Consider the following 26,198-nt stretch of genomic DNA (forward strand, 5'->3'; position numbering starts at 1 on the left):
TCGTGTTATGTGAGCCAATTCTTTAAAATAGACCTAGCTACTCTCTCTTCCATCTGTCCCTCTATCTTATTGGTGAAGTTTCTCTGGAGAAGGTTGGCTAATATAAATTTCTAAAGGTAGTTCCCACTGCAGATTGCAGAGTACTTATTTTATATATCAGGAAGCTAAGCTTCTCCATTATGTTGTAAATTTCTAATTGATGTGAAGTTCATTTATTATTTCCCTCTATTTTTTGTAGAGCTTACTTGTTCTGTGATTATACTGTTTGATGTGTTCCCTTTGAAATTATACATGGAATATTGTAGAATATATATCCTGTAAAAAAAATTATGACAAAATATGATGAAGGAAAGTAACACATAAGGTTTTAGAACTTTCAGTTTATAATCCTCATTTCAGTAGTACACGGGTTCAAACAATATCTGTTTTCAGGTCAATTACTAGAAATTGGTAATTGTAGATAAAGTGGACAAAAACTCTTCCAGACGTTGAATATCCTGTGTATTTGTGGAATGCACATTTCTTGACATACAAAAAAGGATGAACTACATTTTTCATATGGTTTGCATTCTTCAGTTTCCCCATTATGCCTTGCATTTTTTGTTCTTTTTTTTTCTTTCTTTTTTTCATTCTTTTTTTCCCCTTTGGTACCAGGGATTGAACATAGGGGTCCTTAACCACTGAGGCACATCCCCTTGTTTTTCTTTAATTGTTTATTTTGAAACAGGGTTTCACTAGTTGCTCACAGTTTGCTAAATTGCTGAGACTAGCTTTGAGCCTAGGAAATTCCTGCCTCAGCCTCCCCAGCCGCTGGAATTATAGATATGCACTACCACTCAGCTATGCCCTGTATTGTACTGTTTGTCCCTCTCCGTTTATTAATTAATCCTAGTATGTATCTGAATGTTCCTATGTCCTTCAAGGTTCTGGTCAAATACTATTTTCTTTTTTTAATATTTATTTTTTAGCTCTAGTTGGACACAATACCTTTATTTTATATATTTATTTTTTTGTCGTGCTGAGGATCAAACTCAGGTCCTTGCACATGCTAGGCAAGTGCTCTACCACTGAGCCATATCCCCAGCCTAAGTATAATTTGTATCATGAAATCTGTCTTAATTTCCCATAACTAAAAATAATCTCTACTTTGATTTCATTTTATATATACCTTTCTTAAGTTTTATGGATTCCCAATTTTTAATGTATAAATTCATATCAAGAGGTCCTATTGTTATCCATATAAGACAAGTACAATGTAGAAGTAATTGGAACACCAGAAACAAAAACACAACACTTTATTAGCTGAATTCAGGGTTCATGGCTTTTTTTTTAACTTGAGAAAAATAGAGATGATATTTATAGACATTTGTAAAATTCCTTGTACTGTGGATTAGCTACATTCTCTCTACATGTCTCTAGCTTTAATATCTCATTTCCTGCTAACCATAATTTAGCCTACCATTCTAACTTTACCATGTGATTAGACAGTTTAGGGAGAGATTAATGCAAAGTGGAAAAATCAGATCAGGGTCCATCAAACTTTATGATGAAAGTATGCATCTATGTTAGTTGGCTAAGCAAATCTTGTATTTTGTATGAAGTTTCTCCCATTACTAAAAAGACTATAATATTGAGTTAACTAATATTTTTAAAATGTGAGATGTAGTGCATAGTTGCAAAGCTGACAATGTATTAATAAAATGACACCATACATTGATCAATCTTATAGTTTGAATTGGTTAACTTAGAGATCAGGATGACCCATTTCTCACATTTTTTTCACTAATGCTATTTTGTCAGTTAACTTGCAAGGAGATAAGCAAAGCATATAAAGTGCATTGGATCTCAAGTTTTAAATGCACTATTCCTTATTTCAAAACATTTACCCTAGGAGATCTTGTACTTGTTCTGAGTGAATAAAAGTCCCATTTCATATTTCCTCTTCTTATTTGTTATGTAGATGATTATAACCTCAAAAAAGGAAAATAATACACGAGAACATAGTTTGATCATTTTCTGAAAATTCCCCTTAACACAAATGATTAAATGAAGTTGGATTTTTTGATTACTTACAAAAGAGTTCAGACTTGATTGACCTTCTTATCTCAATAAGGCATTTATTCAGGATTAGCAAGTTAAAAGGGCTTGGGTGTATTAGCCTCTTCGAGGCTTTAGGAAAGATGGATTATCAAGACATATGCTTTGCATCTTTCACTCTTTAATCTTACATTGAAGAAATAACAGTGGGCTGAAAACTTCACTTTTCTTCAAGATGCATTGCTAAGGAAAACTTGACTCCTTGGAAGTTATAACCTTTCCAACAGTGATGACTACTTTTAGAAGTCGATGTTCTGAAGAAAGTCCTGGGATGGAAAAATAACCAAGTGAAAGAATGCTTACCTAGTATGTGCAGGCCCCAGGATAGATCCCCAGCATAATATACATACATGCATGCATGCATGCATACATACATAAACACAAATACATAAATTTAATAGCTTCTAAGCAGTATCCACAACTGCTAGTGAAGTTCTACCTCTAGACAAATCAGTTTTCAGAAACCACATTAAATGTTCTGTTAGTCAGGAAAACTTCAGTTAAATATACCTACCAAGTAAAATGAGGTTCTCTCTATCACACAATGTTGGGTAGTGGCCAAATCATAATCCTGACAGGTGTCTCAAGCGGTTTCTGCTGTTTCATCCCATCCAAAAATATGACACAATTCTGCCAAATACCATTAACTAATTGTTCTTTCCAGGATATTCAATAGAATTAATATTTTAGACAGCTTTTTCTCTGCTGTGATTAAAAGATCCGACAAGCACAGTTTTAGGAGAGGAAACATTTCTTTGGGGTTCACAGTTTCAGAGCTCTGTGTCTGTAGATGGCAGGCTCTCTTGCTGTGGCTGGAAGTAAGGCAGAATACCATAGCTCAACAGTGTGACAGAGAAAAACAGCTCAGGACATGACAATCAAGAATCAGAGCGAGCTGGGTGTGTGCAAGTCTGTAATCCCAGAGGCTTGGGGGACTGAGGCAGGAGGGTCATCCTCAGCAATGGTGAGGCACTTGGCAACTCAACAAGACTCTGTCTCTAAATACAATACAAAATAGGTCTGAGGATGTGGCTCAGTGGTTGAGTGCCCCTGAGTTCAATCCCTAGTACGTGCCCCCTCATCCCCCCAAAAAAGAATCAGAGAGAACTCCCCTCACCATGGAAAACATATAAACTCCAAAAACATGTCCCCAGAAACCCACTTCTTCCAACCATACCCTACCTGTATAAAGTCACTGCCCAATTAATACCTATTAGAGAATTAATGCACTGATAAGGTTAAGGCTCTCAAAACCAGATCATCTCACCTCTACATTTTATTGCATGGTCTCACACATGAGCTCTGGGGGGGGGGGGACACCTCATATCTAAACCATAACAATGAGGCTTCTTTCTATTCACATTTACCACTAAAACAAAAGTCATGTCATTAGCATGGTTTCGCTGTTAGACTCTGAAGAGTTAATCATTTCTTTCAGATGAAGTGGCTACCTGAATAAATCATGATTGACTAAAAAAAATTTAAATGACATCAAACCTGAGAAGGGGGCCACAATAGGAATTATTGATAACATTAGTTACACCAGTGATACTGTATATAGTGATCCATTAGCCATACCGAATGACTGCACACATTATATACTGCTACATTAATATTACTAAGATAATTAAGCATCTCCTGGATAAATATGCTTCATTAGCATGTATTATGTCATATGTTTATGTCTCCACTCAAGTTACAAACAGTATATTAGCAAAATTGTGGCAATGGAAATCACAAAGCTTACATGGTTACAAAAATACTTTCAGCACAGTTGGATTCTGTGCCACACTGACATTAAAAAAAGTCAAAGTTTTAATTATCACATGACAACCAATAAAATGTGATGAGAGGGTCACAATGAAAATTTAATTTTGTGCAGAGACTTCATGTCTTTACATCCACACAAAACAATAATCAGCATGCAATAGATGCTAAATATATTGAATAATTGCACATTACATCATTATATGAAAAAAATCATACATAATAGTTCATATACTTATAATACAGTTACTTACATTATACATATAAATTATTACATATTAATATATATAATACCATAATAAATAACATATCACATTTAATTATGTAATATGTGGGCTGTTGTTCGATTTCAATATATATTTGCTTTCCAAATTGCAACATTGCTCACTTAAAATAGATGAAATACAGTTTCCCTCTCAATTTATCTCTATATTTCAGTTAAGCAAATTCCAAGTTACATATTCATAAGTTAAGTTTTAGCCCTCACATATTAGTCTTCCTGACACTTTTAAAAAATGTTTTCATTCATTAATCAAACTCCCAATTACTTCCATTTGTTATATTAAATATTTCACAAATTGGCCACTGTTTGTAAATATCCTGTCAAGGTCAGGTAACTAGGCTCTCCCACAAGTAACTCATGTAATAGCTTATATTCTTCAGTTTATTTTTTGTTCTCTTAATTTCTAAGTTATGAACACACAGACACATACACATCTTTTTAATTCCCTATCTTCATAGCACTATTACTTCATACTTATTCATTAATTATTTTGAGTAACTTTTAGTGCTTATAATATAGCAGACATTTAGGATACAAAGGTAAATAATACCTAGTTACCTCCTCCTGTTCTCTAATAACTGAGTGACTTTTTATTTATAGTTACTTGCTGATTATGCCCAGTCTGTCTAGTCTTGGAATCATCAGCCTCACTTTTGAAGCACCATAGCATGTATGTGGTATGGAGTTGAGCTTGGAATTCAGTCTTGCAATGGCTCAGTTTCTCTATCAGCCAATTATTAACCCTGTGATGTGGGTAGAATTAATCTGCCTTTATTTTAATCAGCAAATGTTACTGAAAAATAAAGATGATAGTAGTGCAAATTTCCTAGGTATTGAGAAAGATTTAGTGACATGCATAAGACAAGGAAAACTCTTAACATAGTGTTTCATGTGTTATAATTGCTCAAAGACTTATATGTGGTAACTTGAAAACATTTGAAACCAGTGGACCTAAATAATTGGAGTTAATTTTTCAGACTAAAAACTTAATTAGGAAATTAGCTTTTTAGAATAAGCCTTCTAGATAATTTAGTAGCTATTTTCCTCTTAAATTTGTACTTAATTGTGATTTTTTGTGATGTAATCATTATACAAATACCACAAATTAGTAACATTGCTGAAAAGATAAATTTATTTTTTAAAGCAAATTTGTGAGTTTATTTTTAACTTTAATGGCTACATCATACATATGATGAAACTTTGAATAACAGGTATAAAATAGAAGGAAATAAAACAATACCAGGCAGTAGAAATTGCCAGAAGTCTTGACTTTTAGTTTATATAATCCACATACACAATTAAAGGAAAAGTTAAGAAAATGGCTGGTTTTTTTCTCTAAAAATATTGAGCTTAAGTGCTATTAATTAGCAGGAACTTTATAATCTGAAAATTTAAACTTTTGAAAAAAAATCTAAAATGGTGGCTTTACTAATATGTTATTATTGTTCTTTTTATCCCTTAGGAGTACACAATTGATATAATTTTTGCCCAAACCTGGTTTGACAGCCGTTTGAAGTTCAACAGTACCATGAAAGTGCTCATGCTTAACAGTAATATGGTTGGAAAAATTTGGATTCCTGACACTTTTTTCAGAAATTCAAGAAAATCAGATGCACACTGGATAACAACTCCGAATCGCCTGCTGCGGATTTGGAATGATGGACGAGTTCTATATACTCTCAGGTAATATTGTTTGAAAAATTTGTAGTTGCTCTAATTTATTTTCAAAACTAATATTTAATTAGTGTCTGCATTTTCTCCTTCTTCCAACTTACAAATTTAGAAAATGTGTAGCTCTTTTTCTTCTGCTAAAATCTAAAATGGCGAAATGTTTTGGCAGTATTTAATCTCAGGGTTACTATTATGTGAAAAGTAACCTGTAATGCAAATCACTGAGATTTTTCTCTAGCATCCTATTTTGCTATAAAATTGTATAATCTAAATTTCAAACAACTTCAATTAATAAAACATTCTTAAGAAAGTACTAGAAATTTCTCAAGAAATGATTGACATATAAGTTTGCTGTGCAAGGTTCAAATATATTTAGTTCATTTCCTTGAAGATATCTACTTATTAAAAATCATTCTTGGGGCTGAGGATATAACTCAGTTGGTAGAGTGCTTGGCTTGAATGCACAAGGCCCTGGATTCAGTCCCCAGCACCACAAACAAAACAAAACAAAACAAAACATTCTTAATGGGAAAATATTCCTGATATATTAAGATGAAAAACATCATAACACTTAACTATGTACAATTTGTTAATCTGGTGTATGTATGCCTGTATATGTGCATGTGTATCGGTGAAGATCCTGAACTATAAATTTTTTAGCCATTATTATTTTTGTATTGGTTCTTTTTGGTAATACATGAGGTTGAATCTGTTTTAATATAATTATACAAGTATGGTGAAGTATGACTTTTTAAGTACCAAGATTTTATTAAAATATATACAGAAGTGATCTGATTGGCTGGAAAAGAGAATGTTAGAATTTTCATATTTAACTACGAATGTTATAATATCATTTAAGACTTTGAGATTTTAAAATGATTATTACATTCTAATCCTACATACTTCATTATTGTGGTCTAAAATCATGTTTTAAAATTAGACAAGAGAGTCTAATGATGGAAAATTGTCTTTATTTAATATTATCTTTTCATCTAAATATAGATTGACAATTAATGCAGAATGTTACCTTCAGCTTCATAACTTTCCTATGGATGAACATTCTTGTCCACTGGAATTTTCAAGCTGTAAGTCAGAAAATACTTGATAATTTCATACAGTTTAGTCTCAAATCTCATTTCTTTAAAAAATGTAAAGCAAAATGAGAAAAAAAAGACAGTTTTTAGAAGAGTGGATTATATTCAACTCTCTTAGATAAAAGAATTACAAATAGTACATGAATTCCTTGCTTTTAAACTAAAAAACAATAAATAGGTAGTGAATGTATAATACGTACGTTTTATTAAATCATTTATTAAATCATCTTTACAACTTTCAGTGTATTCAAGTCTATTTTTCTTAGCTTGAATAAATAAGGGAATACTTAAGATAGGTTTGTTTTCACATATTTTTACAGAGTAAAGAAAAATTGATTCAAAGTATATTCATTTTGCTGGAGGCAGCATCTAAATTTATAGCCTTGGATTTTAAAATGTTTCAAAAATTGCTTGGGTGAAGGGTATTTACTACATGAAAGTAAATATTTGAAAAGACTTTAATGAGTTGGAGATGAGCTTTTTTTAATTAAAGGTAAAAAATGTAACACAAGAGTGGTTAGAACTAACTAAATTGAACTTAAATTTTATTCCAAAAAACAGTTATAATATTTTTATTGCAATATTAATTTTATTTTATGTTTACAAAAATATTTGTATTCTCATATATTCTTAGGAAAATTCTGATCTAAAAAATAATTAGACAATATATATGACTTTTAAAAATGCTATTGCCTATATCCACAAATCATTTAATGCTATTTTACTTCCTTCACAATTGGATTTTTTTTTCACGGTTCAGAATGTATTCTAGAACCTATTCTTAGTATATTGTGATACAGGTTTTTACTCATAAGTATTTCCCCACCTCTTACTTAGTAAATTCTAAATATCTCTGTTGCCCTTTATTAAAGATTTTATTGGATTATCTTCATAAATTTTATTTTATTATATTAATGATCTTATATCTCAATGTATAAAGACAGCTAAATCAGGGCAAAAGACTTGATAAATAGGAATTATCAAGGAAGAGTTGACATGTAAATATTGGATGACGTAGCATTTAATGCACTTTCCCCTATTTGACATTCTTAAAATCTTGTGATGTGCTTTGACTTTGCTTGCCATTACTGGAAATGAATAATCCATCCCTGTAAATGCAATTGGGTGTCAATGACACAATACAATCATCCTAACTTCCTTTGTCAGGTATTCTGTACAGGCTCAGTAGAAAATTTAGCCTCTACCTCTAATATTTCACAACAAAGATTTGTAAAAGATTTTACTCTAGCCCCAATTTAAAGTCAATGTCTTGAGAGAGAGGTTAAGTATCTACACAACCACGTTTATTTATACCCACATTCCTATATGTTATCACTTTTCACTCAATTACCTCTGTGATTATAATGAATAGGAACTATGGAAAAGCACTGTAACCACAGCCCTTGAGAGCAAAAAAGGAAAACATTCTTAAATAGGTCAGCAGAGATGAAAGCAAATTTATTGTATTACCAATAGGAGATCCTGCAAAATAATATACTGTTTTGGAAATATTAGAATATTTGTGAATTCTGATTTTGAAATATGGTACAGCACTCCTTGTGCTGAAACAATTAGAAACTTCATAGTATTACAATATTTCCAAACACAGATGAGCAATCAAAAATAGGAAGTAATGTTTGTCCACCAAAAAAAAAAAAAAATCAAATAAAAAGTTGAAGTCAAAAGGATAAGTTTGCAGGCAATTGTGACCTAGGGACATTTCAAAACATGGAAATTCCGTGCTTTCGTTTTGACAGTCTTGTGGGGTGAATTCTAATATAATAAAATCTTTACATAAATCTGAGATATAAAATGTTATATACTTTAGATCACTGAAGAAGTGTCCCCACTCCCAAATTCCAAGGACTAAAATATAAGTTGGCTGTGATATTAATATATAGGGTGAAATAACTGTTAAATATGATTATGCTTTGAACATGCATATTTCATTCAGTTTTTTCCTATATTTGGTATATCTTATAATAACACACAAGGGAAGAATCTCCAAGAGTTGGTTTTTGGATAATGTTGGTATTGCAATGTTAGCAGCTTTGGAACTTGCTTATCTATATATTTTTTATTTCAATTTTCCTTCCAGATGGATATCCTAAAAATGAAATTGAATATAAGTGGAAAAAACCCTCTGTGGAAGTGGCTGATCCTAAATACTGGAGATTATATCAGTTTGCATTTGTAGGGTTACGGAACACAACTGAAATCTCTCACACAATCTCTGGTAAGGAGAAAACACAAATTGGTGAATGATACTAGTAGAGAATGGCATTGGCATTTAACTATATGAATTGAAATATATATTTTTATGCATTTTCTAGCCAAAGTAAAACATGTATTTTTCTTCCAGGCGATTATATTATCATGACAATTTTTTTTGACCTGAGCAGACGAATGGGATATTTCACTATCCAGACCTACATTCCATGCATTCTTACAGTTGTTCTTTCTTGGGTGTCTTTTTGGATCAATAAAGATGCAGTACCTGCAAGAACATCACTGGGTATGGTATATAATATTATGCTATATTATCAGAGGGTTTTCAAAAATATTCTAATAAAAGTCTACAGGAGAAAATACTAGAAATATTCCTCTAGACCATAATCAAGGGGAAAATGTACTGAAATTCTATTGAAATACCATTTGAAAGAACTGTATAAAGGACAAGTAGAAAAGAAAGTAAATAACTTGAACTTTAGAAAATTCCTTATTTTTCATGCTGAAGGAAGTCAAAGGAAATATAGTTCACAATAAGAATTAATAAATGAAAATCTCTAAATAAATATCTAAATCTCATTTTGGTAAATATTTTCAATGACTTTGATCAGTTTTATTTTACCACTAATAATCAGCATGTATATAAAACTCCTTCCTCAAATGTTTCAAATGAATAGTCAGATGTTCCACATGGCAGGTACCTGGAAGGATCAAGAAACTCCCTAGCTTATGCAATATATAAAATGTGCAATTAATCTGTGAATATTTGAAGTTTGCTGTTTAAAGAGTAATTTGTAATTCATACTGGATAAAATGGATTTTTTTCTCTTCTTATAGTAATCTATTGCAGCTCCAAATCATTTGAGGAAATCAGGGTCTAACTACCATATATTTTTTAAATGAAAGTGATGATCTATATTCATGTATTCCTACACAAAGAAAATTTATTGATTTATTTTCAAGATCAGTCTAAAATATGAATCTTAACTGTATGTGAATAGTTATCCACTGATAATTATGTATTAAAAACATAAAGACATTTGAGACAATTGCTATTTTAATGGTAAAGAGTTTTCATGTGAATTCTCTGATAACTGGCAAATAACTCCATTTAATAAATAGTGAACTGCAATTCACATAAAAGTGGCAGCAATAAAACCTGAAACATGTAGCTCTAGAAATGCCTTTTCTTTGAGACTCTAAGTACTTATTCATAAGTGTTATTTCTTTCTATTATTTCAAATTATTTTGTTTTAAAGCACTTTCATTATTATAGTTTCTTTATATACTATTACAATTATAAGTTAACATAGTATATTTGGTTTTATTTTCATATTGTTTTTCCAAAGAGAATTTGAATGGATTGTTTCTACTATTGAATTTGTATTTAAAAAATCATATGCTATGGTGTCATAAAACAGCAGATCCAATTTTATGATTTTACATAAATTCATATATTTTTAATACTAGCATTTGTCAAAATAGGCATAGCTAGATCAAATTAAAGTATACTTCCTATAATTCTGAGCCCTATGAAGTTGTAATTAATTTTATAAGCGTTCATACGTATGTTTACATCTTGTTGAGGGACAATTTATTGAAGAAATTTATTCAACATTGCATTTTAACATTTATGAAATGTTTTCTGTGAAAATTACAAGACATGTGGGTGGACATGTTTGCTATACCATGATGTGGTGTCCAGAGAGTTCTCTGTGGAGGTGGCATTTGAGTAGTGACCTAATGGTGAAGTACTTGATCGATATTTGGTAGAAGAATAATCAAGGCAGGAAGAACCTGTCAGGGTAAGCTTGATGTTCAGAAAGATGACAGGTGTGGCTAGAACTGACTGAATAGTGTCAGAAGATGAGATTGGAGAGTGGACAGTGCTTGGATCATTTAAGTCTTTGTGAGCCACTTTTGGAACTTGGATTTTTTTCCACACTTGATGGGAGATTATCATAGGCTCTTGACCAGAGGAATCCATGGAGAAAATAACAATGATATCTGAATTGGTTTCTTCTTGTCCTGTTAATATTCCAAACATTTTTTATTAGCATAAGTTCGGAGGTACTTTAATAGGAAATCCATCATGGTCTTCTCAATTTAATCACTGTCATATTAATTGCTAAATTAGAGAAACACATTTCTGAAAGCTAAGTTGTACTGTGGTTTTCCTTGCTTTATTAAACAGAAATGTAATAGTGTTTTATTAAAGTAAAATTTAATATAATCATTGATAATAAAATACATGCACACATCGACTCTTGGCTTTTAAATAGAGATGGGACAGAGAAATCTTTTGTTTGATTATGGGGTCTTTGTAATTTACTACTCACCACCCCCAACAAAAAGAAGTGTGGAAGTTGAAGAAAAAAGGTTACTTGCATTCATTGAAAGTATTTAGCATTACCATATACAAATCCTTTAGAATACAGTTTTGGTTTCAAAATAATTGAAGTAAAAATTCTCAGGAATAATGAGAGAAATGGACAACTTTGCAATTGTAATTGGACATTTTAAGGTCCCCTTCTCAATTAGTGAAGAAAAAAAAATCATTCAAGATGTAGAAGATCTTAATGAGATCACCAACTGCATGAACTGATTTATATTTACTAAACACAGCAACTAACTTCAGTACATAATATATTTTCCAATGCATATGGAACATTAACCAAGATTTCAACACAATTCAAAAGATTCAAGTTTTCCTGAGCATATTTTTGAACAAAAATGGAAGTAAATTAAAAGTTAATAAACATAATGTAACTAACAATGTCCTCAAAGTTTTAAAATTTTAAAAAGAATGAACTTTTAGGTAACCTTTGGGTCCAGTAAGGAACAAAGGGAAGTTAGACAATATTTCAAACTGAATTTTAATAGAACATAGCATAAATTCAGGTGGGATATAGGTGGACATAATGTTTGCTATCATGCAATGTGGTGTCTATATAAATCTATAAAAGTGGCATTAGAACCGTGATTAATGAAGTATGAGGCTGACACACTACTTAGATTAGAAATTATAGTTTTAAATACTAATATTAGAAATGAATAAAGATTTAAAATCAGTAACCTAAGTATCCATTTTAAGAATAAGTAAATTAATTACTTCTTATATATTGATTATAGGTATCAAGCAAGGTACTACTGTGCTAGTTTTTTAGGTGAGAGGCATAGGAGTAAGAAAATTTCCTTATGATTACAAAGATAATAGGTGGGTCAGGGATTAATTCTGTATTTGCTTCCAATGCACTTGTGACATTTTCTGTTCCAATACTAAGAACTGTTAAAACTAGAAAGATGAACATGTCACAGGAATTCTTACACGGCAACATGATGGAAAATGGTAGTTACTGCCTTCACCATAACAAAGAGGCTGTTGCTACAGCTTTATTGTTTTATTATCATGAATGTTGTCATTCTATAAATATTGGCCAAATTAAGAAGCATTTAGCATTATATGTAGTACTTTGAAGGGTAAACAGTGCCAACCATAGAGCCATATATAGTGTGCTAAAGAAGGGAAATTGTAGCAGTTTAGGCAAAGAGAGACCTAGCAAGTGCATCTGTGATTTAGGTGACCAAGGTGAGGCAGGACATGATGGTGGAAGGACCTGGTGGGGCAGCATTTATAGCATCCAGGAAGCAAAGAGAAAGAAGGGGCCATAGGGAATATGTACCCTCTGAGGGCTTCCTCCTAGTGACCAGCCTCCTCCAGTCATAAACCATCTGCCTACAATTCCCACTCAGCCCATTCAAACTAGGATGAGCTGATCAGGCTGCAGTTCCCACAATCCAGTGATTTCACCTCCAGACATTCAGTGATTAGCACAGGAGCTTTTGGAAGACACTTCATATGTAAACCATAACAGGACCTAAGATTAATGGCAGGACCCACAAGAAAGCCAATGGGTAAAGAGATGCAGTTATGTCCAAAGACAACGCCCTGAGACAGTAGGGTAGGGCTCTTGCACTTATTCCTATTCCACATGTGAGTGCCTAAAAATGTAAATCTTTACCTCGTCCTTCTGAAGTATTCACTTTATATAATTATGCCTGGATAATTAAACTCTGAGGTTAAAAAGTAGGTTGAAGTCAATTTATCAAATAAGAAGGCTCTATGTTCATTTGGATTCATTTTAACCACATATAGCAGGTAACCTTTAATAGCTGTTCTCCAATTAGGTAGAATGGTATTTGTTTCTCCTGTGCAAGTCCAGTCGTAGGCAGTGCAAGGTGATATGGCACACTGCAGTAGGAGGAATTCAGGCTGTTAGCTTTCTTCTAAGTTATGGGTGATCTGAATTCCAAGGATCATTTGCTGGTCTAAGATGATGACAGGCTCTCCATCCATTGCATTCTGGCAGAACAGTTCCAGAGGGAGAGAGAAAGAAAGGCCTTTCCCAGTTCATTAAAACCGTTTTTTAGACTGCTTTCATTGACTCGGGTCTCCTTGGCTAGGTATTAGCCTGTGGTTACACCCTGTTGCTGAGAAGGTGGCAAATAAAGTTGTTCTTCCAGGCAACAACATACTAGTTTAAAAATTGGTATTTTATTACTATGGAGAAAGAGAAGGATGGGTATCAGGCATTAATTTGCAGCCCACAGTAATTTAAATGACTAAAATTCACAGACACAAAAAGCGCATGGAACATAGCGTAGCCATGGTTACCAGTAATTCTTTCTGTAAATCCCTGGTAATCATATTCTTTTGTTTCCATTGTTTATTTAAGCTCAAAATATTGCCAGATCAGATGGAAAAGTAAAGTGGTGTGTTAAATTATTTTTAATCTATTTATCCCCCTCTCTCTATAGGTATCACTACCGTTTTGACTATGACAACCCTGAGTACAATTGCCAGGAAGTCTTTACCTAAGGTTTCTTACGTGACTGCGATGGATCTCTTTGTTTCTGTGTGTTTCATTTTTGTTTTTGCAGCCTTGATGGAATATGGAACCTTGCACTATTTTACTAGCAACAAAAAAGCAAAGACTACTAGAGACAGGAAGCTAAAAAGCAAGGCCTCGGTATGTCACAAAAGATTTTTTCATAAAAGCCAGCTGACATGGAGATGCTGTTTCAAATACTTATGTGGTATTTATGGTGCTAGGGAGTGTTTGAGGCACTGTGACAAAAGATATGTATGTAGAAAGATAAAAATGGAGAGCCCAACATTACCTGCCAATTTTTGTATCTATATTTCCTCAGTATTCCTATTGGATCTCCCATGCAGAGTAATTTCTAATACTGTAAAATCTTCCACAAGTGGTATGCTTTTTGCACCTAAAACAATTTTTAAGATTTGTCTTCGATTCTATTTTTGTGTTAGAATTTGGAATTCTAAAAAATTCAAATTGTTACATGTTTATACTCCCTTAGTCCCCCTTTCTTAGCATATCTACCTTAACTTATATTGTATCAGTTTATATATTAAAATTTATTTTACTGATCCTAATATACTTAAGTATTGGATAATTGACCATAATTTCCTCTTATAATGACAATTATTGATCTGACATTTATATCTAACACTGAGTGTTTCAGGCACTCTTCAGAGCATTCTATATGCATGATTTCATTTATTCTCAGAGCAAGAATTAAAGAATAAGTTCAGTGATTTGCAGAAGGACAGCATAGTAAGTGAGAGATCTAAGACTCAAACACAGGTCTGTTTTGGTATGAGAGCTCAAACTTGTAACTCTTTCTTTGTATTTCCCTTATTGTTAGGGAACTCAAAAAGGTAGACATTTATTTCTCCAGAATGAAAAACAAAGATAATCATTGTTAATTTTAGTAAATATTTTTTAAAAAGATTTGTTCCAAAATACTCAAATAAATTATAACTGTATACACCAGATATGATAGATGTGAGCTTAAAAGTCTGCCGTGTTATATATAGTGTGAGGCATGGAGTTAGTTTCAGGATTCAGTGATTTTTTTTCTCCTTCTCATTTTTCACTCATTTTTTAAATGAATTTTTGCCCTACATTTAAATTTTTAAATATTTATTTTTTTAGTTGTTGTTGAACACAATACCTTTATTTCACTTATTTATTCTTACGTGGTGCTGAGGATCGAACCCAGGGTCTCACACATGTGAGGCAAGTACTCTACTGCTGAGCCACAACCCTAGTCCCTTAAATTATAATTTACTTTTCAATTTGTATTCCAATAAGCAAGCCCTGTTATATTTTGTTTTCTGATTCCCACAACATAAAAGCAAAACATGTTGTTGGCAGTACAAATTTGAATATTTATGTTGTACAATGATCCTGTGACTCTCTCATGTTACATGACTTTAGCTTATACATGGGACATAGTGATGTTCCTGAATGAATACATCAGAGAGCAAGAATGTCAGCTTTAATATTCAGTGCTATTTTTTATTCATCCTAATTAGTTCTACATGACATAGAATGCATTTTTTAAAATTTGTTCTAATTAGTTATACATGACAAATAGAATGCATTTATGCACTTTGTTGTACCATACATCAATGGAATATGATTTCTCATTTTTCTAATTTTACATGTGATGTAGAATCACACCAGTCATGTGGTCATATGTGTTCATAAGGGAATAATGTCTGTTTCATTCTACTGTCCTTTCTATCCCTATATCCCCTCCCTCCCTTCACTCCCCTTTACCTAATTTAAAGTAACTCTATTCTTCCCTAGCACTGCCCCCCTTGTTATGAATTAGCATCTGCATATTAGAGAAAACATTCGGCCTTAGTTTTTCTGGGAGTGGCTTATTTCGCTTAGCATGATAGTCTCAAACTCCATCCACTTACCAGCAAATGTCATAATTTCATTCTTATTTAAAGCTGAATAATATTCCATTGAATATGAATACACACACACACACACACACACACACACACACACCACATTTTCTTTATCCATTCCTCTATTGAAGGACACCTAGGATGGTCTCATAGTTTAGCTATTGTGAAGTGAGCTGCTATAAACATTGACGTGGTTGCAACACTGTACTATGCTGATTTTAAGTCCTTTGGGTATAAACCAAAGAGTGGGATAGCTAGGTCAAATGGTGATTGCATTCCAAGTTTTCTGAGAAATCTTTATACTGCTTTCCATAGTGGTTGCTCCAACTTCCAGTCTCACAGCAATGTATGATTCACAATAGTCTCAAAATAAATAAATGGAATACTTGGGAATCAATCTAACAAAAGAGGTGAAAGACCTCTACAATGAAAACTACAAAACAATAAAAAAAAAAGTAATTTAAGAAGACCTTAGAAGATAGAATGCATTTTGAATATATCATACATACTTGGAGTATAACTTTTCATTCTTTTGGTCAAACATGATGTAAAGTTACACTGATCATGTAATCATACATGTACATAGGGTAATAAGGTCTGATCCATTCCACTATCATTCCTACTCCCATATCCCCTCTCCTCCCTTCACTCCCCTCTGTCTAATCCAGAGTACCTCTATTCTTCCCTAGCACCTCCCCTTATTGTGAATTAGCATCTACATATCAGAGAAACCAGAAAATTTGGTTCTTTGGGATTGGGTTATTTCACTTATTTTTAGATAAATAAAAATGAATGTTTTCTACTACATTCCTTTAATTAAAGCCAAGCATCTTTGCTAGATTTTTTAAAGTATGTTTGCTACTTTCAAAATTTTAGTTCTGGAAATTTTGATTGAAAATGTTTAGAATAAAAATAACTAATGTTAAAAGACAGATGATGTATAATTTTGAATGTATTTTCTAATATCACTCTAAGAATATATATAACAAGTTCTATTATTCTATTACCTAATGACATAAAACTGAAAAGTGGGTATTGTAGGGTAACAGTTGATCAGTTTGACTGCAGATCATGTACTCAACCACAGTTCTAGATGGCACAAATACTCAAAAGAGCTGAAATATTGGAAGAAAAATATTAAAATTATGGTGTTATTCAAACATAAGCTCACAAAATATGTATTAAAGTCTACCAGATCCTCTTCTACTATAGTAATTTAAGGAAAAAAGTCTATCAAGTATTTAAAATTTAATCCAGGATGCAAAAATAGTAAAGGTGGAAAAACCACAAATAATAATTAAATGACAGCTCTGAACCACTAAATGATGACAAATGTTAACATTTCAGTTGACATAATTGACTACCTATGTGACAAAATTTTTTTTTCAGTCATCCAAACTTAAATTCTTTAGTCTTTCTTTCTTTGTTCAGTTATGTGCTTAATGAGCTCTTTCAGTTCTAAATTGTGCTTTGAAAGGCCACGATCAGTAATCAAATTTGTTTTCCTGCCTGGTCCAGTGTTTAGCCATATGGTCTTCCTAATCAGGTAAATTAAAATGTACTTTATAAAGAATAGACTGCCTTGATTCTTTGGAATTGGCTTATTTCAGTTAGCATGATAGTCTCTAGTCCCATTTCGTTTACCCGCAAATGTCATAATTTCATTCTTTATGTCTGGATAATATCCCTTTGTTTATATTTACAACATTTTCAGTATTAGTTCATATATTGAAGGGCACCCAGGTTGGTTCCATAGCTTAGCTATTGTGAATTCAGCTGCTATAGATATTGATGTGGCTGTGTTTGGTATCATGTATATCTCAAAAGAACAAATAAAAATATATTTACATTAAAACAAAAAATAGACAGCTCTGTTTGCTTTTGTCTTAAATATCCTATTTAAGGGTTTTGTGGAAGCCACATGTTTCTTCTCTTTGAAGTAGGAAAATTAAAAGTGCCCTGGACTCAGAGGTCCTATAGCGTCTTATCCTTACACCCATTTGTGCTTTGGCTACCCCTTTTTACCTGCCTCTTTCTCTTTCATTTTATTTAATAGAATCAAAATTCTGAATAGTTTGAAATCCAGAACTTCCCCTTGTTCTTTTCTCCAATATTTGAAGCAATGGTCAGTCCACTAACGTCATGTGCCTGAGTCACTCTAAGGTCAACTTGTGAGTTATTAAGTGGAACTGAAATACCCTTCTTGACATCTCTTCAACTGCTTAACTAAGCATCATATAAAGCCCTGATTTATTTTCTTTAGGTAGAGATTATAGTTGAACACATCAAAATTTTAGATCTAGTGAAACCTTTAAGAAAAACATGAATTAATAAACATGTTTTCTATTTTATTCTCAGTATTAACGTTCTTTCTTTCTTCCTTCCTTCCTTTTTCTTTTGTCATTCTCGTTTTCATTTATTTTTTAATCTTTCTTTAATTTGTCCTTCCTTGCTTCTTTTTCTCTTATTTCTCTATATTTTTCATCTTCCTTTTGTATTGTGCATATTAATGACATTTGATTTGGTTCCCATTACCATTCAATATATGTTTATTTTTTCTTTATTGCCACTCATTAAAAATGTGATTTAGGTATATTGTCATATCTCTGCCAGGAATTTAATATGCCCATTTGAGAGTAAAAAATATCTTTAGGGTCTCAACTTTATTAAGATGTAAAATGATAGAAATTTATTTCCTCGGGCATGGACAGAGCAATTTGTAGACAAAAAGAATGTGTTCTCTGAAGCTAGATGTGGTGGCACACAATTGTAATCTTAACAACTTGCTAGACTGAGGCAGGAAGATTGCAAGTATGAGGCCAGTCTCAGCAACTCAGTGAGACTCTCAGGAACTTAGTGAGACCTTGTCTAAAAATATGAAATAAAAATAGGGAGGTAGCCTAGTAGTAAAGTGTGCCTGGGTCCAATCTAAAGAATTTACATTATTAAATAAATAAATTTTAAAAAATATGTTCTCTGCGTTTGGGCATCTTTAAATCTTGTTGTGGAAAAATAGACTAGAAATTCAAAATAAGATGATAAAGTGAAATATATATAATGGCATAACATAAAAATCCAAAATAAAGAACAAGCTATTATTAGAGAGTTAATGGTGAGATGGGTAGTTTCTCATACGTTTTCAGAAGCAGAATTGTTTTCTCACAATGAGTATAAATAAGATATAGGGAATCATATATATTTTTGAGGAGCTGTTTGTTGAAAGAGATGCTGAAAGCTTGGCCTATGTAGCCAATACCTAACATCCAAGGCAGTCTTGAGATACCGTGTAATGTGGTCTGTGAATCATTGATTTACCAGGCACACAGCATTGAAAAGTGGCTTATGTCAATGTGGGTCACAGTGCAGTAGGAAGGCTTCCTTTAATTTCAAGTGTAAATAATTCATCCCCAAAGCATGCAAACCAATTCTTTCAAAGGATATTTGGTAGAGAAAATTTCAGAGAACATATGACATCACTGAAGCAATTATTTGAAAAATAAGAGTTTTCAGAAGAACCAATTAGGGATCACATTGAAGACAGAAGCATATGAACTGAGTGTAACTTACAAATGAGAATAAAAGGTAGACATTCATGTTCTAAGCTGTGATGGCTCATAGAGTACTTACTAGCTATATATGGCTAGGTTGACTCAAGTTAATTAAAGTAAAATTTTAATATTCAGTATCTTAGTGGCACTAGGCATGTTTCAAGTTCTCAGTAGTCACATATGTGGTGACTGCTGTCTTGGTCAAAGTAGATATGGGATTTTTCTATCATAGGACAGTGCTGGTGTAGAAAATGAAAAACAGAACATAAACAGAACATAAATTAACCCATGCTAAAGTTAAAAAAAATAGTTTATGGCCAGATTGTTTAGTCCCCAGTTCAATACTAAGCAGGTAGATTTTGTTTTATCAGCACTGGTAAGTCTTACACATTTTTTTTTTTAGCAGGATGGTATATTTACATATGTTTTTGAAAAAACAAATTCGAAGTAACATAGTATATTCTTGTATGGCAAATGAGTCAGGAAAATAAATTTGGGGACCGTTACAATAGTAATATACTATTGAGAGCCAGAATAGAATTAGGATGGAGATAAAGAGAGATTTTCCTCTCCAGCCCCACCTCACAAACTCCTCTGCAAAGAAGAGATATTCTTCTTTAGTTGATGCATATCTATATGAACAAACATTTATCTACCTTTCAGAGTATGCATTAGAATCGCAAAAAAAAAATGCATCAATCGATAATTTTACAAATTTCATAGATTTTTTTTTTCCTGAAATGGCATTCGGCAAAGCTCCCAGGAGGGATTATGTGATATTGGTAAAATGTGAAATACAGCAAAATTATTGCTTAAGGAATTGTAAAACGTCAGTGGATGGTGGAATGTTTTCAACAGACAGAATCACCATTTCATGTCAGTTGTGACAGTGGTCTTGTGAAGCTCCTCTGCAGGTGTCTAGATACTACCAATGGCTTTTTTTTTTTTTTCCATTTGGCTTTCACATAAGATCCTTTCATGTTTTCCTTCCTACTTAAAGCACCATAGACTATTACAGCTGAAAGAAATCAGAATAATCATTGAGGAAAATTTATTGAGAAAAACAACAATTTTGAAACTAATACCAACATGAGTACATGGTTGAAGCAGATGGATAAATGGAACAATACTATAAAATTAGGAATAAAATCCTTTGTCTAGCAACCTTGGTCTGAACTCAGAATGGACCCTGTTTTCACATTCTTCTGATGATTACTATCCTTGTGCTTTTAATACTTGATGTACCAAAACTCAAGGTATCAAACATAAAAAAACTATCAAAGAGTAATTAGCTCTACTACTGTTTCCTTATTCTCTCTCTCAGTATTTTATAATTCATAATTACTATATTAATTTTTAATTTTAAGCTTTAAATTGATGTTTGTGACTAATTCTACTGCCAATCTGATTATTATTTGTAAGTAAACCTTTTTCTTAGCATTTCCCGTTATGTTTGACATAGTGTAAAAAATTTTTTATTTATTTTTTATTTTTTTATTGGTTGTTCAAAACATTACAAAGCTCTTGACATATCATATTTCATACATTAGATTCAAGTGGGTTATGAACTCCCATTTTTACCCCAATTACAGATTGCAGAATCACATCGGTTACACATCCACGGTTTTACATGATACCATATTAGTGACTGTTGTATTCTGCTACCTTTCCTATCCTCTATTATCCCCCCTCCCCTCCCCTCCCATCTTCTCTCTCTACCCCATCTACTGCAATTCATTTCTCTCCTTGTTTATTTTCCCATTCCCCTCACAACCTCTTATATGTAATTTTGTGTAACAATGAGGGTCTCCTTCCATTTCCATGCAATTTCCCTTTTCTCTCCCTTTCCCTCCCACCTCATGTCTCTGTTTAATGTTAGTCTTTTCCTCCTGCTCTTCCTCCCTGCGCTGTTCTTAGTTGCTCTTATTATATCAAAGAAGACATTTGGCATTTGTTTTTTAGGGATTGGCTAGCTTCACTTAGCATAATCTGCTCTAATGCCATCCATTGCCCTGCAAATTCCATGATTTGTCATTTTTTAGTGCTGCGTAATACTCCATTGTGTATAAATGCCACATTATTTTTATCCATTCATCTATTGAAGGGCATCTGGGTTGGTTCCACAGTCTAGCTATTGTGAATTGTGCTGCTATGAACATCGATGTGGCAGTATCCCTGTAGTATGCTCTTTTAAGGTCTTCAGGGAATAGTCCGAGAAGGGCAATAGCTGGGTCAAATGGTGGTTCCATTCCCAGCTTTCCCAGGAATCTCCATACTGCTTTCCAAATTGTCCGCACCAATTTGCAATCCCACCAGCAATGTATAAGAGTACCCTTTTCTCCACATCCTCGCCAGCACTTGTTGTTGTTTGACTTCATAATGGCTGCCAATCTTACTGGAGTGAGATGGTACCTTAGGGTGATTTTGATTTGCATTTCTTTGTCTGCTAGAGATGGTGAGCATTTTTTCATGTACTTATTGATTGATTGTATGTCCTCCTCTGAGAAGTGTCTGTTCGGGTCCTTGGCCCATTTGTTGATAGGGTTATTTGTTATCTTATTGTTTAATTTTTTGAGTTCTTTGTATATTCTGGATATTAGGGCTCTATCTGAAGTGTGAGGAGTAAAAATTTGTTCCCAGGATGTAGGCTCCCTATTTACCTCTCTTATTGTTTCTCTTGCTGAGAAAAAACTTTTTAGTTTAAGTACATCCCATTTGTTGATTCTAGTTATTAACTCTTGTGCTATGGGTGTCCTATTAAGGAATTTGGAGCCCACCCCAAAAATATGTAGATCAGAACCAACTTTTTCTTCTATGAGGTGCAGAGTCTCTGATTTGATATCAAGCTCTTTGATCCATTTTGAGTTAACTTTTGTGCATGGTGAGAGAAAGGGATTCAGTTTCATTTTGTTGCATATGGATTTCCAGTTTTCCCAGCATCATTTGTTGAAGATACTATCCTTTCTCCATTGCATGCTTTTAGCCCCTTTATCAAAAATAAGAAAGTTCTAATTTTGTGGATTGGTCTCTTTGTCCTCTATTCTGTACCATTGGTCCACCTGCCTGTTTTGGTACCAGTACCATGCTGTTTTTGTTACTATTGCTCTGTAGTATAGTTCGAAATCTGGTATCGCTATACTGCCTGATTCACACTTCCTGCTTAGAATTGCTTTTGCTACACTGGGTCTTTTGCTTTTCCATGTGAAATTCATAATTGCTTTATCTATTTCTACAAGAAATGCCTTTGGGATTTTGATTGGCATTGCATTAAACCTATAGAGAACTTTTGGTAATATCACCATTTTGATGATGTTAGTTCTTCCTATCCATGAACAGGGTATATTTTTCCATCTTATAAAGTATTCTTCTATTTCTTTCTTTAGGGTTCTGTAGTTTTCATTGTATAAATCTTTCACCTCTTTTGTTAGGTTGATTCCCAAGTTTTTTTTTTTTTTTTGAGGATATTGTGAATGGAGTGGTTGTCCTCTTTTCCATTTCAGAAGATTTGTCGCTGATATACAGGAATGCCTTTGATTTATGTGTGTTGATTTTATATCCTGCCACTTTGCTGAATTCATTTATTAACTCTAGTAGTTTCTTTGTAGACCCTTTTTGGGTCTGTTAGATATAGGATCATATCATCCGCAAATAGTGATAATTTAAGTTCTTCTTTTCCTATTTTTATGCCTTTAATTTCTTTCGTCTAATTGCTCTGGCCAGTGTTTCGAGAACTATATTGAATAGAAGTAGTGATAGAGGGCATCCCTGTCTTGTCCCAGATTTTAGAGGGAATGTCTTCAGTTTTTCTTCATTCAGAATAATGCTAGCCTGAGGCTTAGCATATATAGCTTTTATGATGTTGAGATAACATCCTGTTATCCCTAGTTTTTCTAGTATTTTGAACATAAAGGGATGTTGTACTTTGTCGAATGCTTTTTCTGCATCTATAGAGATGATCATGTGGTTCTTATCTTTAAGTCTATTGATGTGGTGAATAACATTTATTGATTTCTGTATATTGAACCAGCCTTGCATCCCAGGGATGAGTCCTACTTGATCATGGTGCACTATTTTTTTGATGTGCTTTTGTATTCGATTCATCAGGATTTTATTGAGGAATTTTGCATCTATGTTCACTAGAGATATTGGTCTGTAGTTTTCTTTCTTTGAAGTGTCTTTGTCTGGTTTCAGGATCAGGGTGATGTTGGCCTCATAGAATGAATTTGGAAGATCTCCTTCTTTTTTTATTTCTTGAAATAACTTGAAAAGTATTGGTATTAATTCTTCTTTGAAGGTTTGTAAAACTCCGCTGTATATCCATCCGGTCCAGGGCTTTTCTTGGTTGGTAGTCTTTTGATGGCTTCTTCTATTTCCTCCTTTGTTATTGGTCTGTTTAAATTGAGTGTATCTTCCTCACTCAATCTGGGCAAATCATATGACTTAAGAAATTTATCAATATCTTCACTATCTTCTATTTTATTGGAATATAGGGTTTCAAAATAATTTCTAATTATCTTCTGTATTTCTGTAGTGTCCATTGTAATATTGCCTTTTTCATCCCGTATGTTGGTAATTTGAGTTCTCTCTCTTCTTCTCTTCGTTAGCATGGCTACGGGTCTGTCAATCTTAAATATTTTTTCGAAGAGCCAACTTTTAGTTTTATCAATTTTTTTCAATGTTTTTTTTTTTGTTTCAATTTCATTGATTTCCGCTCTGATTTTAATTATTCCTTGCCTTCTACTACATCTGCTGTTGTTTTGCTCTTCCTTTTCTAGGGTTTTGAGATGAAGTGTGAGTTCATTTATTTGTTGGTTTTTTCTTTTATTGAGGAATGAACTCTAGGCAATGAATTTCCCTCTTAAAACTGCTTTCATTGTGTCCCATAGATTCCGATATGTTGTGTCTGTATTTTCATTTATCTCTAAGAATTTTTTGATTTCCTCCTTTATGTCTTCTGTAATCCATTGATTATTCAGTAACATATTGTTCATTTTCCAGGTGATGCAGGATTTTTCCTTCCTTCTTTTATCATTGATTTCCAGTTTCATTCCATTATGATCAGATAAGATGCATGGTATTATCTCTACACCTTTATATTTACTAAGAGTTGCCCTATGGCATAATATATGGTCTATCTTTGAGAAGGATCCATGTGCTGCTGAGAAGAATGTGTATCCACTTGATGATGGTTGATATATTCTATATATGTCGGTTAAGTCTAGGTTATTGATTGTGGTATTGAGTTCTATAGTTTCTTTATTCAGTTTTTGTCTGGTGGATCTGTCCATTGGAGAGAGTGGTGTGTTGAACTCACTGATAATTATTGTATTGTGGTCTATTTGACTCTTGAACTTAAGGAGAGTTTGTTTTATGAACGTTGCAGCACAATTGTTTGGTGCACACATATTGATAATTGTTATGTCTTGTTGGTGGATGGTTCCTTTTAACAGTATATGGTGGCCTTCTTTATCCCTTTTGATTAACTTAGGTTTGAAGTTGATTTTATTCGATATGAGTATGGCCACTCCTGCTTGTTTCCGCAGTCCATATGAGTGGTATGATTTTTCCCAACCTTTCACCTTCAGTCTATGAATATCTTTTCCTATCATATGAGTCTCCTCAAGGCAGCATATTGTTGGATTTGTTGTTTTAATCCAGGTTACTAGCCTTTGTCTCTTGATTGGTGAATTTAAGCCATTAACGTTTAAGGTTACTATTGATATATTGTTTGTACTTCCAGTCATGCTTATTCATTTATTTATTTTAATATGGCTCGTTTTTCCTTTTTGGTTATATTTTTTGTTCTTCCCTTTACTGAGTTACCTCCCAATGTTAGTTTTGGGTGCTGTTTTTCATCCTCTTCTTGTAGTGTTTTGCTCAAAATGCCTTGCAGTGCTGGTTTTCTGGCTGCGAATTCTTTTAACTTTTGTTTATCATGAAATATTTTAATTTCATTGTCAAATCTGAAGCTTAATTTGGTGGATACAGTGTTCTTGGTTGGAATCCATTATTTTTCAGCGTTTGAAATACGTTGTTCCAGGATCTTCTTGCTTTCAACGTCTGTGATGAAAAATCAGCCCTTAACCTAATTGTTTTACCCCTGAATGTAATCTGCCTTCTTTCTCTCCTAGCTTTTAATATTCTCTGTTTGTTCTGTATGTTGGATATCTTCATAATTATGTGTCTTGGAGTTGGTCTATTACGGTTTTGTATGTTTGGGGTCCTGTAGGCTTCCAGGATTTGGCAATCCATTCCATCTTTCATATCTGGGAAGTTTTCTAGGATTATTTCATTCAATAGATTGTTCATTCCTTTGGTTTGAACCTCTATACCTTCTTCTATCCCAATGACTCTCAAGTTTGGTTTTTTAATAACATCCCATATCTCTTGGATAGATTGATGGTGATTTCTTAGCATCCTTTCTGTGTTGACTATACTCTTTTCAAGTTGATACACTTTGTCTTCATTATCTGATGTTCTGACTTCTATTTATTCTAGTCTATTTGTAATATTCTCATTTGAGTTTTTAATTTGGTTTATGGTTTCCTGCATTTCTAGGATTACTGTTTGATTTTTTTTTTAAATCTCTATCTCCTGGTATAGTTCGTTCTTTGCCATTTGAATTTGCCTATTTAATTCGTTTTCAAAGTATACTTTCATTGTTTGGACTTGCTGTCTAATGTCTTCTCTAAGATTCAGTTCCATCTGAGTTAGGTATG

General features: G+C 33.0%; 1 protein-coding gene across 2 annotated transcripts in view; it reads left to right on the plus strand.

Annotated features, from left to right (window-relative positions):
• Gabrg1 (gamma-aminobutyric acid type A receptor subunit gamma1) overlaps window positions 1-26,198 on the plus strand; it is an 81,015-nt gene that overhangs the window by 48,107 nt on the left and 6,710 nt on the right. The window contains exons 4-8 of one of the 2 annotated variants that reach the window (XM_026386556.2): window positions 5,610-5,830; window positions 6,821-6,903; window positions 9,011-9,148; window positions 9,275-9,427; window positions 13,960-14,171. In XM_026386556.2, the coding sequence (XP_026242341.2) occupies window positions 5,610-5,830; window positions 6,821-6,903; window positions 9,011-9,148; window positions 9,275-9,427; window positions 13,960-14,171 (807 nt within the window). The remainder of the gene's footprint in view (window positions 1-5,609; window positions 5,831-6,820; window positions 6,904-9,010; window positions 9,149-9,274; window positions 9,428-13,959; window positions 14,172-26,198) is intronic. The other variant, XM_077803386.1, reaches the window with a different exon arrangement.

Source organism: Urocitellus parryii, chromosome 10 (assembly GCF_045843805.1).
Source record: "Urocitellus parryii isolate mUroPar1 chromosome 10, mUroPar1.hap1, whole genome shotgun sequence".
In the NCBI taxonomy this organism is placed as follows: domain Eukaryota; kingdom Metazoa; phylum Chordata; class Mammalia; order Rodentia; family Sciuridae; genus Urocitellus; species Urocitellus parryii.